At 41.4% G+C, this 16,851-nt stretch overlaps 1 protein-coding gene across 2 annotated transcripts in view; it reads right to left on the bottom strand.

Moving 5' to 3' along the window:
* vps13d (vacuolar protein sorting 13 homolog D) overlaps positions 1-16,851 on the bottom strand; it is a 76,797-nt gene that overhangs the window by 39,903 nt on the left and 20,043 nt on the right. The window contains exons 21-33 of one of the 2 annotated variants that reach the window (XM_085345290.1): positions 14,431-15,483; positions 13,081-13,171; positions 12,829-12,955; positions 12,549-12,729; positions 11,850-12,032; positions 10,457-10,610; positions 9,586-9,802; positions 8,941-9,112; positions 8,486-8,601; positions 5,594-5,818; positions 5,209-5,507; positions 3,104-3,237; positions 378-533 (exon numbers count right to left, since the gene is read on the bottom strand). In XM_085345290.1, the coding sequence (XP_085201416.1) occupies positions 378-533; positions 3,104-3,237; positions 5,209-5,507; positions 5,594-5,818; positions 8,486-8,601; positions 8,941-9,112; positions 9,586-9,802; positions 10,457-10,610; positions 11,850-12,032; positions 12,549-12,729; positions 12,829-12,955; positions 13,081-13,171; positions 14,431-15,483 (3,108 nt within the window). Of the gene's footprint in view, positions 1-377; positions 534-3,103; positions 3,238-5,208; positions 5,508-5,593; positions 5,819-8,485; positions 8,602-8,940; positions 9,113-9,585; positions 9,803-10,456; positions 10,611-11,807; positions 12,033-12,548; positions 12,730-12,828; positions 12,956-13,080; positions 13,172-14,430; positions 15,484-16,851 lie in introns of both variants that reach the window. The other variant, XM_085345289.1, reaches the window with a different exon arrangement.

The following is a 16,851-nucleotide window of genomic DNA, read 5'->3' on the forward strand; positions in this document are numbered from 1 at the left end:
CCAAAAATACAGTACAGCTAGCTTCATGTGCATTTCGAGTTACCAGCTTTAATCACCAAGTGTCATCATTATTCCAAAGCCATTGTCATTAAAGTTGAATCTTGCCCATTTCTATGCACTAACAGGCAGCCTGGACAACAAGGCTTTCTTAACTCATTCACTGCCATTGACGTCTATAGCCGTCAATTGCAGTGAATGAGTCAGTGGGTTTAACTCATTCACTGCCAATGGCTGGCAGTGAATGAGTTAATAATCTTCGGGGCGTCCTGCCAATGTAATGCAATATCTTATCCTATGTCTCTTTTGAAAATATGTTGAACTTGCAAGTAACTCCCAACCTTAGTTTACTGTACATAGGTTGATTGTAAACCTCTAACCTCCAGCAGCGGTGGGATGTCCTCTACATTGAAGGCGTCCAACAGACCTGAACTGCTTTGGTATGTGGGGCTCCCACACAGCTCCAGCTGGATATTGACCGGGTCGATGATGGAGAGTGCAGTTTCCTGCTCGCTGCCCAGCCGACATGAGAACACCTGGTGTCACAAAATTCGTCAGAATCAAAGGAGTTGAAGTTGATAGCAGTTTTCATATGCTAACCTACTCACTCATCCAAGTTACTTCTGCAGTTTCAGCTGAATGCTGGTTTCCTCATTCTTATAAACAGAACATTTGTACAGGGTGGGCCATTTATATGGATAAACCGTAATAACATGGGAATGGTTGGTGATATTAAAGTCCTATTTGTGGCACATTAGTATATGTGAGGGGGCAAACTCCTCAAGATGAGTGGCGACCATGGTGGCTATTTAGAAGTCGGCCATCTTGGATACAACTTTTGTTTTTTCAATAGGAAGAGGGCCATGTGACACATCAAACTTATTGGTAATGTCACAAGAAAAACAATGGTGTGCTTGGTTTCAACGTAACTTTATTCTTTCATGAGTTATTTACAAGTTTCTCTTTGTTCACAGCCATTGACATGTCCAAGAGGTTAACACATGAGGAGCGGATCGAAATTGTGTTGATATCTGGTGACCGCAGTAACCGGGTCATTGCAGCAGATTTCAATGGAAGACACCGTACGAGACCACCCATCTCCCATGCTACAGTTAGCAAACTGCTTGCTAAGTTTCGTGAAACTGGTTCAGTGTTGGATTTGCCAAAATGTGGACACAAGAAAACTGTCACTAATGAAGAAACATCAGTGGCTGTCCTAGCTTCATTCAGCAAGAGCCCACAGCGTAGCACTCGCCGCATGTCACTGGAGAGTGACATTGGTCGAACATCCCTTCGGCAGATATTAGCTACTCACAAATGGCACCCTTACAAACTCCAGCTACTGCAGCATCTCAACGAGGATGACCCAGATCGGCGCACAGAATTTGCAGAATGGGCAAAACAAAAATTGGAACAGGATTTTGTTCAGTGATGAGGCAAACTTTTATGTGAATGAAGTTAACAAACAAAACCACCGCTATTGGTCTGACACTAACCCACATTGGATGGATCCCTCCAAGACTGTTGGACCAACAAAAGGGATGGTTTGGTGTAGTATATGGGGTACAACGATAGTGGGTCCATTCTTCATCAATGGAAACCTCAAGGCCACTGGATATTTGAAATTGCTACATGATGATGTGTTTCCCTCTTTATACACTGAAGCTGGCACGTTCCCTGAGTTTTTCCAGCAAGATGGTGCACCACCACATTATGGGTGCCAGGTCCGAGCATTCCTAGATGAACAGTTTCCTGGAAAGTGGATTGGTCGTCGTGGGCCAGTTGAATGGCCCCCAAGGTCTCCCAATCTGACCCCCTTAGACTTTTATCTTTGGGGTCATCTGAAGGCAATTGTCTATGGTGTGAAGATACGAGATGTGCAGCACCTGAAACTACGGATACTGGATGCCTGTGCTGGCATTTCTCCTGCGGTGTTACTATCAGTGTGTGAAGAGTGGGAGAAGAGGGTTGCATTGACAATCCAACACAATGGGCAGGACATTGAACACATTTTATAAGTGGTCAGAAACTTGTAAATAACTCATGAAAGAATAAAGTTACGTTGAAACCAAGCACACCATTGTTTTTCTTGTGACATTACCAATAAGTTTGATGTGTCACATGGCCCTCTTCCTATTGGAAAAAAACAAAGGTTGTATCCAAGATGGCCGACTTCTAAATGACCACCATGGTCACCACCCATCTTGAGGAGTTTGCCCCCTCACATATACTAATGTGCCACAAACAGGACTTTAATATCACCAACCATTCCCATGTTATTACGGTTTATCCATTTAAATGGCCCACCCTGTATATTGACTGAAACTAGCACCACTGACTAACAATGTGCTGTGAGGTAGTTTCTTGATCATTAATATGCATCATGACCATTGATCAGCAAATACTGATCAAAGACCATTGATCAATCTCAACTGATTAATGTCCATGAGTACCATTCACAGAGAGCTGGGGAATAGTTGCAATCACAGCATTGTAAGATGGTGACAGATGTACCCTAAAGCCCCCTCCTCAATTCAGAGATTGTCTTTCCCTTTTCATGCAAATAGCCTCTTTGACTGTTACTGATGGGTGGATAAGTGATGAAACACTTAATAATAATAATAATAATGGATTGGATTTATATAGCGCTTTTCAAGGCACCCAAAGCGCTTTACCATGCCATTGTTCATTCACTCTCACATTCACACACTGGTGGAGGCAAGCTACGGTTGTAGCTACAGCTGCCCTGGGGCAGACTGACAGAAGCGAGGCTGCCATATCGCGCCATCGGCCCCTCTGGCCAACACCAGTAGGCGGTAGGGTAAAGTGTCTTGCCCAAGGACACAACGACCAGGACAGAGAGCCCGGGGATCGAACCGGCGACCTTCCAGTTACAGATACGCTTCCCACCCCCCTGACCCACGGTCGCCCCACTTCTCCCACTGAAGGCGCTACATCCAGATGAACTTTTTGGTAGAGCCATAATACTAATACCACAATTAGATCATTTAATGAATTTTAATTTTTAAACATCATCTCTTTGAACTGAATAAAAGAACTGTGATAAATGAGCAGCAGTACAACAACTAGCAGTCTCAGCTGTCACCTCTATTCCTGCCAGGCTGCCAGAGAAGGGTCGGTCCAGCAGACGGGGTTTGTAGGTAAGGACAGTGGTGCCCTTTAAAATGATGGCATTGGTATCCAGGCAGGACGAATCCTCCACAACCACAAACTCTGTTCCTGTAAATCAAATGGCAAATATTTAAAATGGCAAACTCAGTAAAATATGCAGGTCAGGTATTTTAGGATAACCCAAAATATTTCTAAGCCCTGGCATAATTTACAAATGCAGGAGATGAAATGCTACACAAATATATTTTTCTTCAGTGAGATTTAAGTTATTATGTGACTTTTTTTTAAACTATAAATGTAAAAAAAAAAAAAAAAAGGTTTTAGTTGTCTGACCAGTGACTGCCCGATGTGCAAGTCCTGTTTTTTTAACACTATGCAAAATAATTGTTAACAACATAGCATTCTAAAATGGGAGTGTATACAGCAACTAAGTTGTGCATGAAGATTGTGAGAGAAATACAGCACGTCATGTAAAGGAGATGGGGTATACAGCTGATTTTGTAAGTTTTCCCTCTAACAAAGAAATGATCAGCCTATAATTTTAATGGCAGGTTTATTTGAACAGTGAGAGACAGGACAATAACCAAAAAATCCAGAAAAATGCATTTCAAAAAAGTTAAAAATTAATTTGCATCTTCATGAAGGAAATAAATATTTGATCCCTTTGCAAAACGTGGTTTAGTACTTCGTAGCAAAACCTGTTTTGGTAACTGCAGAAGTCATATGTGTCTTGTCGTTGGACACAAGTTTTGCACATACCTCAGGGGGGATTTTGTCCCACACCTCTTTGCAGATCCTCTCCAACTCATCGATGTTTCATGGCTAATGTTTGGCAACTCTAACCTTCAGCTCCCTCCACAGCTTTTCTCTGGGATTGGAGACTAACTAGGCCACTCCAAGACCTTAATATGCTTCTTCTTGAGCCAATCCTTTGTTGCCTTGGTCGTGTGTTTTGGATCATTGTTATGCTGGAATAACCGCCCACGGCCCATTATCAGTACCCTGGCTAAAGGAAGGTGATTATCACCCCATCCATCCTCCCTTTGATGTGATGCAGTTGTTCTGTCCCTTTGGCAGAAAAACACCCCAAAGCATGTTTCTACCTCCATGTTTGATGGAGTTCCTTCCGAGTAGTTCTGGCCTTCCGAGTAGTTCTGGCCTGATTCCTCACAGTTCTTATTTTATAAACTCCACGAGGTGAGATCTTGTGTGGAGCTCCAGACCGAGGGAAACTGGCAGTTATTTTATGATTCTTCCATATGCGAATAATCACACCAACTGTTGTCACCTTCTTACCCAGCTGCTTGGTGATGGTCTTGTAGTCCATTCCAGCCTTGTGTAGGTCAACAATCTTGTCCCTGATATCCATGGAAAACTCTTTGGTCTTGGCCATGGTGCAGGTCGATTGATTGCTTCTACGGACAGCTGTCTTTTATACAGGTAACAAGCTGAGAAGGCTCCAAATGTCAGCTTGTTACCTGTATAAAATATAAATGGGAGCCAGAAATCTTGCTGATTGATGGGGGATCAAATACTTATTTCCTTCAAAATACAAATTAATTTACAACTTTTTTTAAAATGCATTTTTCTGGATTTCTTTTTCTCTCACAGTTCAAATAAACCTATCATTGAAATGACAGACTGGCCATTTCTTTACTGGTGGGCAAACTTACAAAATCAGTAGGGGTTCAAATAATTTCTCCCCTGACTGTGAGAGACCAAGCAATCTTTTCCCAATATGTCACAAGCACTAAAGGACAGTCTTATGAAGTAGTTAGCTCCATATAATGAGTGGAGGAAAATCAATCACTTTTCATTGCAGTTCTTTTCATTTGTAGATGCAGTGAAAATACAACTGCTGAATGGAAGTATTTCTGAATTCATTAAAAAATAAAACTATCTTTAAAAACAACAACAAACTTGTTCCTGTTAGACTGCTAGTAGCATTAGTTACAGTACTGTGTGTAGCCACTGTAATCTGAAGTTTAAGCTACATTTTGGTGTGCCAACAACCACACTTTGACTACTTTTCAATATAAGAGCACACACAGTTTTCTTTCTTTGTTCTTCATGTCTGACCTGTGACGTTGATCTTGATCTCAAGGCAGCGCTCCTGGGTGACCGACACTGTGGACCTCTTGGTGACTACCCCACTCTTGACTGTCTTTGGCATAACAGTTCCTATTGTACTGGCCATGGTACAGGAACCTGAATCTGTGCTAGTGTTACTAGGCCAGCGCTGATGATGTTTGGCATCACTGGGTATCTTCTCAGTCGGCTTCTGCAGGAAGTCCTGTACCAGCTGGACCCAGTCAAAGATGAGAAAGACCCTGAGGTTGTTGAGGACCACTGTGAAGCTGGAAGACTCACGTGTGGATCTGTAGAAAGGGAGATCATAATGTAAGTGACTAACATTATCTAGAATGTCCACTTCTTCCAGTTCAAAGATGTTCTCCAGTGTTACCTATAATGCAGTTCAAGCTGTAAGGATGCCCGGTTGGTGCCTGTTTTGGATGCCTGGAGAATGCAATCAAATACATTGTGCCTTGCCCCATCATCTTCACCGGCTCTTTTATTTAACCCGGTGTATCGAGTGTCATATGCCAGCAGGGAATGAGACACCAGGTTGACAGACTTGGATCCATTAGAGAGACTCTCAAAGAGCAGCTTTGATTTAAGGAAGTCGAACCTTTGCAAGAAAAATAAAAACAAAAGGGTGAAATGGAATAGTTTCAGACTCCCCTGTAAAAAAAATTAACAATTTAAATCCCTCGAACACCACCACAGTTTTTCATCCATCGAATATTAGATGACCAAACCCAAGTTGCAACTTTTAGCTGATGTTTCTAGGAAATCAAAGAAGACATATAGCTTCTGTTTCTTCTTGGTGCACAAACTAAAATGATACCAAATGATTTAAAATTCTCTGGAGAAGTTTGGCTATGATGCACAGTGCCACGTTTGGAGAAAACCAAATACAGCATATCAACACACCTCATGCCAACTGTTAGCTTAATGCTAGAGCGGTGATGGGCTACATTGCAGCCACTTGCAGTCACTAAGTATGGAGACCATGAACAATCTGTGCACATATCTCAAGCACTGTCCACCATAATGGACATGATAAAAGCACCAGTTGCTAGGGAAAAATGTCTATTCCCCCACAGGCTGGCAGAGGTTTTTGGAGGTTTCTGGCTTTTGGTAGGTGACCTTGAATGCAAAGAAGGTACTGTACCAGAAAAGCGCCAAGTGTTTGATTTGATTGCTAGCAGACTGCCACAGTTGCCGGTAGCTTTTTATGTTTGTCTGCAAACTACGAGTTAAGCAGTAGTACATCTTGAGAAAGAGTGACGCAAACCAGAGATTAAGAAGATTGATCTCAAAATAAAAGTTGTGCCTTTGTGCTGCAGCCAACATGGTTCCTTAGGCACAGCATTTACTCTGAAGACAAACAGTCTCCATTTCCAGTTTGAGGCACCCTTAGTTTCACTTCCGCTCAGAGAGTAACTGGCCAGCCTGCATGAACTGTGTAACTGAGGTTACACAGGCTTAGAGAATGTGGGTTCACTTGATCCCACATTGTCACGTGTCCAAAATGGCAAACAAACGAACCTCAGTACCAAAAATTCTAGGGCCAAATGTGAGGCCTCGTCTCCCACAGATAAAAGCTTGAATTAAACCGGGTCATCCATCAGGATAATGGTCCCAAGCACAGCAGGAAATCTACAGTTGGTAAAATAAATGTTTAACCACTCATCGATATTCGAAGTAAATATATGTCTAAAGGTGCTATTAACATGAATTTCTTAATAGATGTGGTAACAACCCATACAACCCACACGAGCAATGAAATCAAATTGTAGATGTCCATAAATTAAGTGCAATTAGCAATGAGAAATGACACGGAAAAAGTATTGAACACACGCAGAACAGGGGGTCATGACAACGAAAGCCATGACCCTCAAGACCTTTGTGACCTTATTATTGCAAAACATACTAAGGGGCAACAAAAGTCACAAAACAAGTTAAAAAGAGGTAAACAAACAAACATACAAGAGAATGTGTCTGTCTGTGCATGAGCGTTTGTCCCCAGCATGAGCCAAGGAAGGGGCCCCAGACACCAGCCACCCAAGAACTGCCTGACACCTGCCGCAGCTCTCACCTCACAACAGAGAGGCCTAAGTGACCGAACCAGGGAGCAGGCTAGCAACCACCCACTAAGCACCTACATCACGGGGTTGTTACCGTTCTAAACCATGTCCCAGAGGGACCCAAGACTGGCCAAACAGATACACACACAGAAACTGCACAGAGGCACACATCCTTCCACATCCACCAAGAATTATCGCAATAGCTGTGCAAGAGCCAAGGGCCCCTTGTGGAGAGCTTAAGAAAGACCCTGAATCAGAAGGTATGATTGTTTCAAAGAAAACAACAAGTAACACACTCAATCTCCATGGCCTGTACCGCACAACTCCATTGCTGAAGAAAGCCTGTGAAATACTGGGAAACTATAGCCTGCTAAGATGTTTGGAGGTCTAAAAGCACAGCATATCACCCCAAAAACACCATACCATGAAGTCTGGAGGTAGGGCTGTTTTTCAGCACACACCACTTCATATAACTGAAGGAAGGATGAATGGAAAACGTACAGAGACATTCCTGTTAAAAATCTGCTGCCATTAAAATGAAATGAGGGTGGACATTTCAGCAGGACAATGATCCCAAACACACAACCAAGAAAATAATCAACTGGTTTTAGAGAAAGAAAATAAAGCTGCTCTAATGGCTCAGCTAATCAGCTGACCTGAATCTAATTGAAAATCTAAATGCTAAAGCTCAGAGTTTAGGATTTGGAGACTCTGTGGAAGAATGGGCCAAAATCACACTTGAGGAGTGCATTCGACTAGTTTCCCTATACAGGAGCTTTCTTGAAACTGTCATCACCAATAAATGCTTTAAATAAATAAATTTCCGTCGCATAATTTTTGGACATCTATGGTTGGATTTCTTTGCATGTGTGGACTGGATGGGTTGTTACAGACATCTGGTGAAAATAGCACCTTTAGAAATATATTTGCTTAGAAAAATGGTGACCATACCTATGTTACCTGCTGTATAACACCATGGCTGAAACCCCGCCCACAAGGTGCTACAATGACTCAAAGTCCAAACCTCAACCTGACTGAAGTGCTATTGCGGGACTGTAAGAGAGCTGCGCATAAATGACTGCCTGCAAATTTCAGTGAAGTGAAGGAATGCTGTAGCTCCTCCACAACAACACCAGCCCGAAATATGTTAAAGAGCCGTGAAATAGCTGTAAATGCTTCTATATAGAAAGTCAGAAAGGATTTACCTTGCTAGTGAGCATTTATGTTCACTGTTTTGGGGATTGTACAGTAGCTCCAAACTGACATCCATCATGTTCAACAAGAATGAAAAGTTGGTATAAACATCTCCACTCAACACCGTCTAGGGAGAGAGAAAAAAGTCAGTCTGCAAACTGAAATATGAAAAAAGAGCTAATCTGTTTTGCCATTCTGGCAATGAGATCTTCTATAATTGTAGTTGCTGTCCTCACTACCCACCACGTAGCCTCACCTGAAGAATTCCCTGCACTTTCCAATGTCAGCTTTACGCTCTACATCACCTCCTTTTTACAGCTTTTAAAATGAGTAAATGTTCTGCAGTATTTAAGACATCAAAAACCAGCAAATGCTATATTTTGTAGGATATATGACATATCCTTATTTAAAAATGTACTACAATGCACTGTAAACTGCTCAGGTGTACGTATGTGTGCTTTCTCACATAGGTGCTGGGATCCTGCAGGTTGTAGGGTCGCAGGAACTCTTCAATAGGCTCTCCCAGGTTGTTTTCCAGTAGCCCTCTGACAAGTTGGTAGTGGTCCACATCCAGAGAGCAGTGTACCGATGACAGGCTGCCTTGGATGGACATGTCGGGTACCACATGGCTGAGCTCTCTGAGTTAGGACCAGGTTTGGATTATGAGTATGGTCATATACTGAAACAATTCTAGCATGTGCTACAGAAAAAGGTTTTCTCTAAACATTATCCCATTATTCATGTGAGAGTTGCTGATGTTTAAAACTTCAGCATATCAATGAGTGTAGGATTAAAATATTTGATGTACTGAAAGCCTGTACTTTTCAGTATCCTTCGAAGTTGGAGGAGAACCCAACAAAGCCAAAGTTGGGTGCTCGTGAGCCTAATAGCCCTGAGTTATAACTGACTTATTTTACGGTAGGGGGGCAAAACAACACAAAAATAATGGATGGACAGTGAAAATATGCCCTGAAAACTGATTTTCAATTCAGCTTCAATTCAGTTTTATTCATTTAGTGCCAAATCTCAACAAAAGTCACCTCAAGGTGCTTCCACTGCTAAAGAAAAAAGAAAAGAAAGTCTGTTATGAGCATTTAAAAGCAGGGCTTACTTGTCCAGGTTGCGCTCCACTTTAAGTTCGAGGCGGCAGCAGTCTTTCAGCAGGTTGTTTCCGGTGCGACGGACACAATAGGAAGGAAAGACCAGGTCTGAATATTCAAGAGGTTTACCACCACTGTCCAAAGGTTGACTTGGCAAACGCTCTGCAGCAAAGATATCCATCTCCTGCAGGTCCAATGCAATGCAGTCCAACAAGCACACATGGTTTTCTAATGGGGATAAAGACACACCACATACAGCTAGGTTCATAGTGTTTTGGACAAATTCTATAACACTGCCTTTACCATCTTCAATAGATGACATGGCTTCCTTTGGCTGCTCTTACTTTCATAATTCTTTTCACTTCCCATCATTCTGATACAAATTAATCTTGTACCAGAATGATGGGAATCAGTCCAATGTTGTTTCTCTACAGGCCTCAACTGACATGTTAAATGTTACGTTTCATATCAGTATAATTACAGAAAATATGGCCTGTTTGGAGTTAGGGAAAGTCTCCTCGCTCTTAAAGGAAGACAGCAGCAGGGCTAAAGTTTGCAAAGCTCCAGCTGAACAAAGCACAAGACTTCTATTATGTCCTTTGGATAGATGAGGTGAAAGTGGAGATATTTTGCCATAAGTTATGCAGTCTAAGACCTAAGTCCAGACCTCAACAAGATTAAAATGATGTGGTAGGACCTTAAGAGAGCTTATCATAAATGACGGCCTGCAAACACTATGAAACACCAAGGACTGCTAGAGATGTGTGAAATGGCCGTGCATCCTTATCGAGGGCTTTAAGAACTCAGAAATTACTCACCTTGCTAACGAGCATTTGCATTCACTGTTTTTTGGGACTGTACAGTAGCTACAGAGATGCTGACCTAAACTGCGAGGGCCATCCTTCTCAGGTGTCTTCTCTGTGTTTACGGTTTGTGGCCTCCCAGAGGTGAAACCTGTGTATGAGGTCGAACTGGATGTGGAGACTCTGCACGTCTCCTGATCACTGCACCTCTCTGCTGCACTCTGGACATGCGCCTTTAAAAAAAAGAAAAAGAAAAGAGCTGTATAGTTGAACACCAAGTACTTTTAAAATTGATTTCTACATACACACACAAATAGTAAATCATATTTTTGTTAAATGCCAAAATAACTAAAAGCAAAAGACACTATAAACTGTTTTACATATATATTTATGAGATGGGACTGTGGAAAAGCTTACCAAGAGCTTAGAAAATAATATACACGAAAAACAAATACAATTTTCAAAATACTTTATCATAATAACCTAAATCTAACATAATTCCTAAAATTTAGTAACACCAATTGTTAATTTTTAAGTGAAGTCTATTTCTTTGTAAGCACATTTAAAAACAACACACAGATTGACCAAAGTGTCATGCAAACTGGGGGAAAAACACTGAAACAAAAACAGAGACAAGACACAAACCAAAAAAAGAATTTAAAAAAATCCTAGGGAGTAAAGACGTGTCTTCAGGCGGGTTATACAATACAATATTCTTAATTATTTTTATATAATTTAATCTGTGGATCTCTTTAGGTCACAGTTAAACTTATACATTCAAGCATGTATTTGTCCTTAAGAGTATTTTTTCCCCCCTGTGTTATACATTTATGACAGGAGGAGTAACCTCTGTTTAGTCAGTGTAACATGTAACAATAACTGTACAACCAGCTTTGTGAGGCAAATGAGTATGTAATATATGCCGATCATTGACATATCGGCATTACTTTACATCATCATTCAGATATTTATAGTATGGTGACTTGTGGCACTGTAAAAACAGTACAACCTGTTTCCACATCAAAAGCATTGTCCCATTTCAGATCCTTGTTTTTGAATTTGCTGGGATTTAATTCTTCTCTCTCTCACACACACACACACACACACACACACACACACACACACACACACACACACACACACACACACACACACACACACACACACAGGTAGATAAGCATCATTCCAAAAAAACAGTGATGATGTGCACACAGTCATCATAATAGCTGGTTAAACACCAAAGCCAATCAGAAATTGAACTACACTTGACAATCACTAACTTATAGTACATTAGTGTGTGAAGTGACATGTTGTTTTTTTTAAACGTATAATTTAAATAATAATAAATGTGGTGAAATTAGAAAAGACTGGAAGAGAAATGGGGCGCAGGCATCACTCCATGCATGGATGAAACCAGAAGCATGACTCACCAGAGAAGGGAAAAAGGCATGTGCCATGGTCAGTTTCTCTACCTTGTCTCTGAGGGAAAAAGTCCCATACGCCCCTGCAGGAAGGAAGTGGTTCTTCACCCTCAGCTGACCAAGGTTGACTACAATGAGCCTTGGTGACCAGGAGCTCTCTGGGATGAGAATAACTGGGGCACCAGCCTCAATATCCAGCAGGAGTCTGGATGCCCTCTGAGGCTGATCTCGTACCTTTTGACAGACACAGGGAGGAAGGAATGAGCAATATGCAACAAAACCCCCACTGGTTAGCACAATCTCTCCAGTGATTTATCATGAAATGTAATGGAAAAACACAATCTAATTAAAAAATTAACAAGTAAACACCTGTGCTTATTTAGTGCCCCTCCAATTAAAAAAAGTCATGCAAAGTGTAGTTACTGACAAAGCCTGCTCTGCCCAAGAGTGAACTGTGCCACTTTAGCAGTGGTCAAATTGACAATGTGGTCCATTCTCCAAAAGAAGGAACGAACCTTCTCAAGAACACTAAACGGCCTGAAGACCACAGAGGACAACTGAAGTCTTTCCTTGGTTAAGAGTCTTTACATCTAACCAAATGAAATGCAGCCTGGAGAACATATGCATAACTTTACAAGGGGCTACAGGCAATGACACCAACTTCACTAACATTTGGTTTGTAAAAACTACAGCCTAAAGAAATCATGTTGTTTTCTTTCCATGACGGCAGCCCTAGCAGACAGCACTCACAAGCTGGCCCTCCACTGCAGCCCGCTGCCGGCCTAGCACATCCTGTAGCTGAGTGAAGTGTTGGATGAAGGCTGCCACCTCAGCTTGAAAGCGCTGTGTGTGCACGTAATGCACTGACGCCATCTGCAAAGACACCTTGATGTCACATTCCCGCTCCAGGTCGGGGTCAGGCTGGCCATACCTGAGGAGAACAGAGCACACAGGTGACTAAAAACAGCACGATACTTCTAATTCCTTTAGCACAGAGGAACAGTCTTTCGAGCACTGCAGTGATACATACTTAAGAATATTGAAGATCAGTGCCTCCCCTCCTTGTGTAGTGAAACGCTCTCTGTAGAGATCACCATGTGGGGTCAGGTCACTCAGGGACAAACTTCCTAAAGCTCCTTGTAATGCCATGTCACCATCTGAAATACCAGACAAAATATAACAACAATATACATTTTGGTGAATAAGATAAAATCTGAATATGCACAGTTTGTTTTTTTGCTTTTACAATATGGAAAATAAAATAAAAAAGATTCATTCATACCAAACATCTCCAGATGAGCAGATAATTTGGACACACTTGCTTTGGCAAGCTCATTGAGTTTCTTGTTCAGTACAAGAGACAAAGAATGAACCTATGAATGAAAACACGGAAAGGGGTTAGCAATACAAAAATCACTTCAGAATTGCCACTTTACACTCACCAGCCACTTTTATCAAGGACACCTTGCTAGTAGTAGGGTGGACCCCATTTCACCTTCAGAACTGCCTCAGTTCTTATTGACACAGATTGAACAAAGTGTTTAAAACATTCCTCAGAGATCCATGTCCATGCTGATATGACATCATCACACAGTTACTGCAAATGTTTTGCCTGCATCCATGATTTTAATTCTCCTGTTGCACTAGAGCCCAAAGGTGCTCAAAGTATCTAGCCATTACATTACCGCCAACCTGAACCAATGATAAAACGTAGGATGGATCAAATTGTGACTACGATCCAAATCTTGCAGGAGAAACTGAAACTCATAAGACCAACATTTTTTTCCCCCAAATCTTCTGACCATTTTTGGAGAGCCCTTGTAAACTGCGGCCTCAGTTTTTAACCCCCTACTTAGCTGACAGGAGTGGCACCCAGCATGGTCTTCTGCTGCTTTAGCCTATGCGACTAGTTCACTCCCATGTATTCATGTGTGATTATCAGGGTTGCAGCAAGGCTATATGTTCCAGGTGTAATCTCTCCACTGTGGAGGTCTCTCCGGTTGGTTCACAGCATGACTGACTGTTATGAACCAACACTTGATGAATTTGCTAGTATGTTTACTAGATGATTAGCAAATGACATGGTATGCTTTAGATCATAAGCCCTGTTTTTCCCCAGCAACCCCCTCGCCTATTATCATTGTGCTACAAAGTCCTTCTTTTCCTTCTGTTTTTTTTATTTCTAGCAGCGTGACAGAAGTTTATGTTCTTGAATTATTATGCTATCTCTTGATTGCAGACTTTGAAAATAATACACCTACCTGTTAAGTACGTTCTTGACTTGACTACATGCTGTACACCACATTCCAAATTATTATGCAAATTGTGTTTAAGTGGCATAAAGATCAAATAAGTTGTTTTTCAATTAAACTCTTGGATGGAATTGTGTCTCAGGGCTCTTTGTATCACTGAAATTAATCTCGGATACCTATGATCATTCGTTTGGCAGGTGAGCCCAATTAAAGGACAAACCACTAAAATTGTATCTGACAGCCTTACATTGCTATCCTTAGAGCAATGTAGCCTGCATCAATGATAAACAGACTATATTTTCATACAGGATCTCTTAATTATTGAATCCATATGCATTCAGCATAAGGTCTGATAACTTTTAGCAGGCTATGTGACATACCTTTAGGTCGACTTTGGTGTTGACAGGCTCTCTTTTGTCTTTCTCACTGCTGTCTGGCTCATAGAGAGGCTCTCCTGGCGCGGGCTGGGGTGTCACAGGCACCTTGACTGCATGATTATTGGCAGTAGAGCCAACACCAAAAAAGTCCAGAATAACCACCCAGGTCTGCAGCGTGATCAAGACGTCCAGGCAGTTAAAGTCAACGTCCACACTTCGGCCTACGCTCCCATAACGCGTTCTGAACTCTGGATGGTTCTGGTCAACCAGCTGTACACTGATATGGACTAATGACTCATCAAAATCTGGTGGTGGGTTAGGAGAGGGTGTGTGGTGGTTCGGAGAAGGAGGAGGAGTGCAGGGACAGTCCGGGCCCCTCTTGGATTTGCGACTGCTAGATGAAGGGTTGCTGGGGTGCCTCTGGTACAGCTGGAAGACATTCTGAGCCTCCTCCATGTGAGCGGGCAGTGACCGAGGCATGACTGGGTACAGAGCATTAGATGCTGACGGACAGCTTTGAGAAAGGTACTCCTTTGGACTAAAGGTGGAAGGTTTGGGAGCTCCACGCGACACCATCAAATGTTTGTACTTGGACTCGGGATTCTGCTCCAAAAGGTCTTCCATGAGCAGGGAACGAAGAGCCAGCTGGATTTCCAGTAAATGAGGGTGATCCTTGGTAAAGTCTCCCTCCAAATCTTGGAAGCGCAAACTGACTAAGCCCTGGGACCCCTGTGTTAGATCAGCACTGAGATGAACCTGCAATTCTGCCACATGTAAGGTGACTTTTAGCTGAGTGAACGAGGAAGAGTCAATTGTATGTTTGTTTGACTGTAGAGGCAAAGGAGATGAAAGTGACATGTGAGAGAAGCTGAAGTGAGGAGGGTCCCTTGCAAACATTCCTCCCTGGGGGTCGGGAAAGCGGTGAGGTTTGGTGCAGGAAGGTGTTGGTGGTGGGGGTGTGGGCGGCTGGCTCGGTGTAACATGTTGCTCTTCAGTCAGAGACAAATTGTCCAGTGTCTGGAGGACTTGTTCATACACAGGCTTGCACAGGAACACCTGTCACCAGAATGAAATGTTAAAGCAATTAATAACCCAGCAGTAAGACTTGCACAGCCATCGCATGTTATATCAGACTTCATCTCAAGCAGAAGATGGTGCAGCTGTGTTGGAATAAAGTATTCTCAAAAGAGAAAGGTGAAGCCAGTCAAGCTAGTCTTGGTGTAACCATGTGATGTTGTGATAAGCCAAAATTATTAAAGTAATAGAGTCAGTTTAAAATTTGTATCTTTAAAATCTAGAAAAAAAGAGAGGTAGTTACATCTAAACAAAAACTGTGGTTTTTAAATTATTGCTTTTAATTACAAAAGTCTTACTTCCTAACTTTTTACAAGTATATTTTAGGAAGATTAATCCAAAATACTCTCCACCTTTCCACCTCTGAAAAATATAAATGATGCAGATGTGCCACAAACTGCAGTTACACGAGTGGCTGGCAGCTGAATTCCATTTTTATCTTAAAATGCACAACTCTACAGCAGCGTGTTATAGCCTACAATAAAAAATGTTTTTTGTCTCTATGTATAGTTTTCTCTATATTAAAAACATGCATGGGCGGTGAATTTTTTAAATCAGTTGTTTGGGGAATCTGGTGTCTACGACAGAGTATTATGGCCACATTAAGAAAAAAAACAAATACAGATCAATTTGAGAATAAAGTTGAAATTCTATTTTAAGAAAAAACTCAAAATGTGGAGATTACAGCTGTTTCTAGGCAAACTTCCACTTTCACTTTAATTTTAAAATGATCAATGCTATATTTGTTTCTTATTGTGGTCATAATACTGCTTCATAGATGTCCACAGCTTTTAGCTCAGGTCTCTGAACTAGACCTTTAGACCAACATTTTCTGTGTTGGTGCAACTTTTGTATATGATAAATTACATGACTTACTACATGTTACAGACCAGCTCAGAAACTAATGGAGGAAATCAAGCTATCTGTGTTATTTTTGTAATCTTGTTTATAAATTTAGTTTAAATATAGTTTACACTTCTCACACATTAATATTCAGTAATTGTCAGACTACTGTTGTTTAGAATTTTTCTTTTATAGAAATACAGATTTTTCCAACTATAAGGAATTCAAAATGTTCTACTTCATGGTTCTTTGTTCAGTATTGATGTGAAGGACACTTTACAGAAACATCTACTGACAGTAGTTTAAAGAAAGAAAGGTAAAGTACAGGTTTGAATTGTTGTAAGGACAGCATTTATGTTAAAAAGTGAAATTGGGCCCAGCTCTGTTGTAATACTGATGTGCAAGCACTGTTGTGCTTTCCTTAATGTACTATGTGATCTGTAAAGGCAAAAACCACCAGTCTGTGTTTTCTATTTATGTGTTTAGAAGTAAATGGTAAATGGCCTG

This window comes from Diplotaxodon limnothrissa, linkage group LG20, assembly GCF_057381915.1.
Source record: "Diplotaxodon limnothrissa isolate DT_005_m linkage group LG20, D_limnothrissa_male_GT1.1, whole genome shotgun sequence".
Taxonomy (NCBI): Eukaryota; Metazoa; Chordata; class Actinopteri; order Cichliformes; family Cichlidae; genus Diplotaxodon; species Diplotaxodon limnothrissa.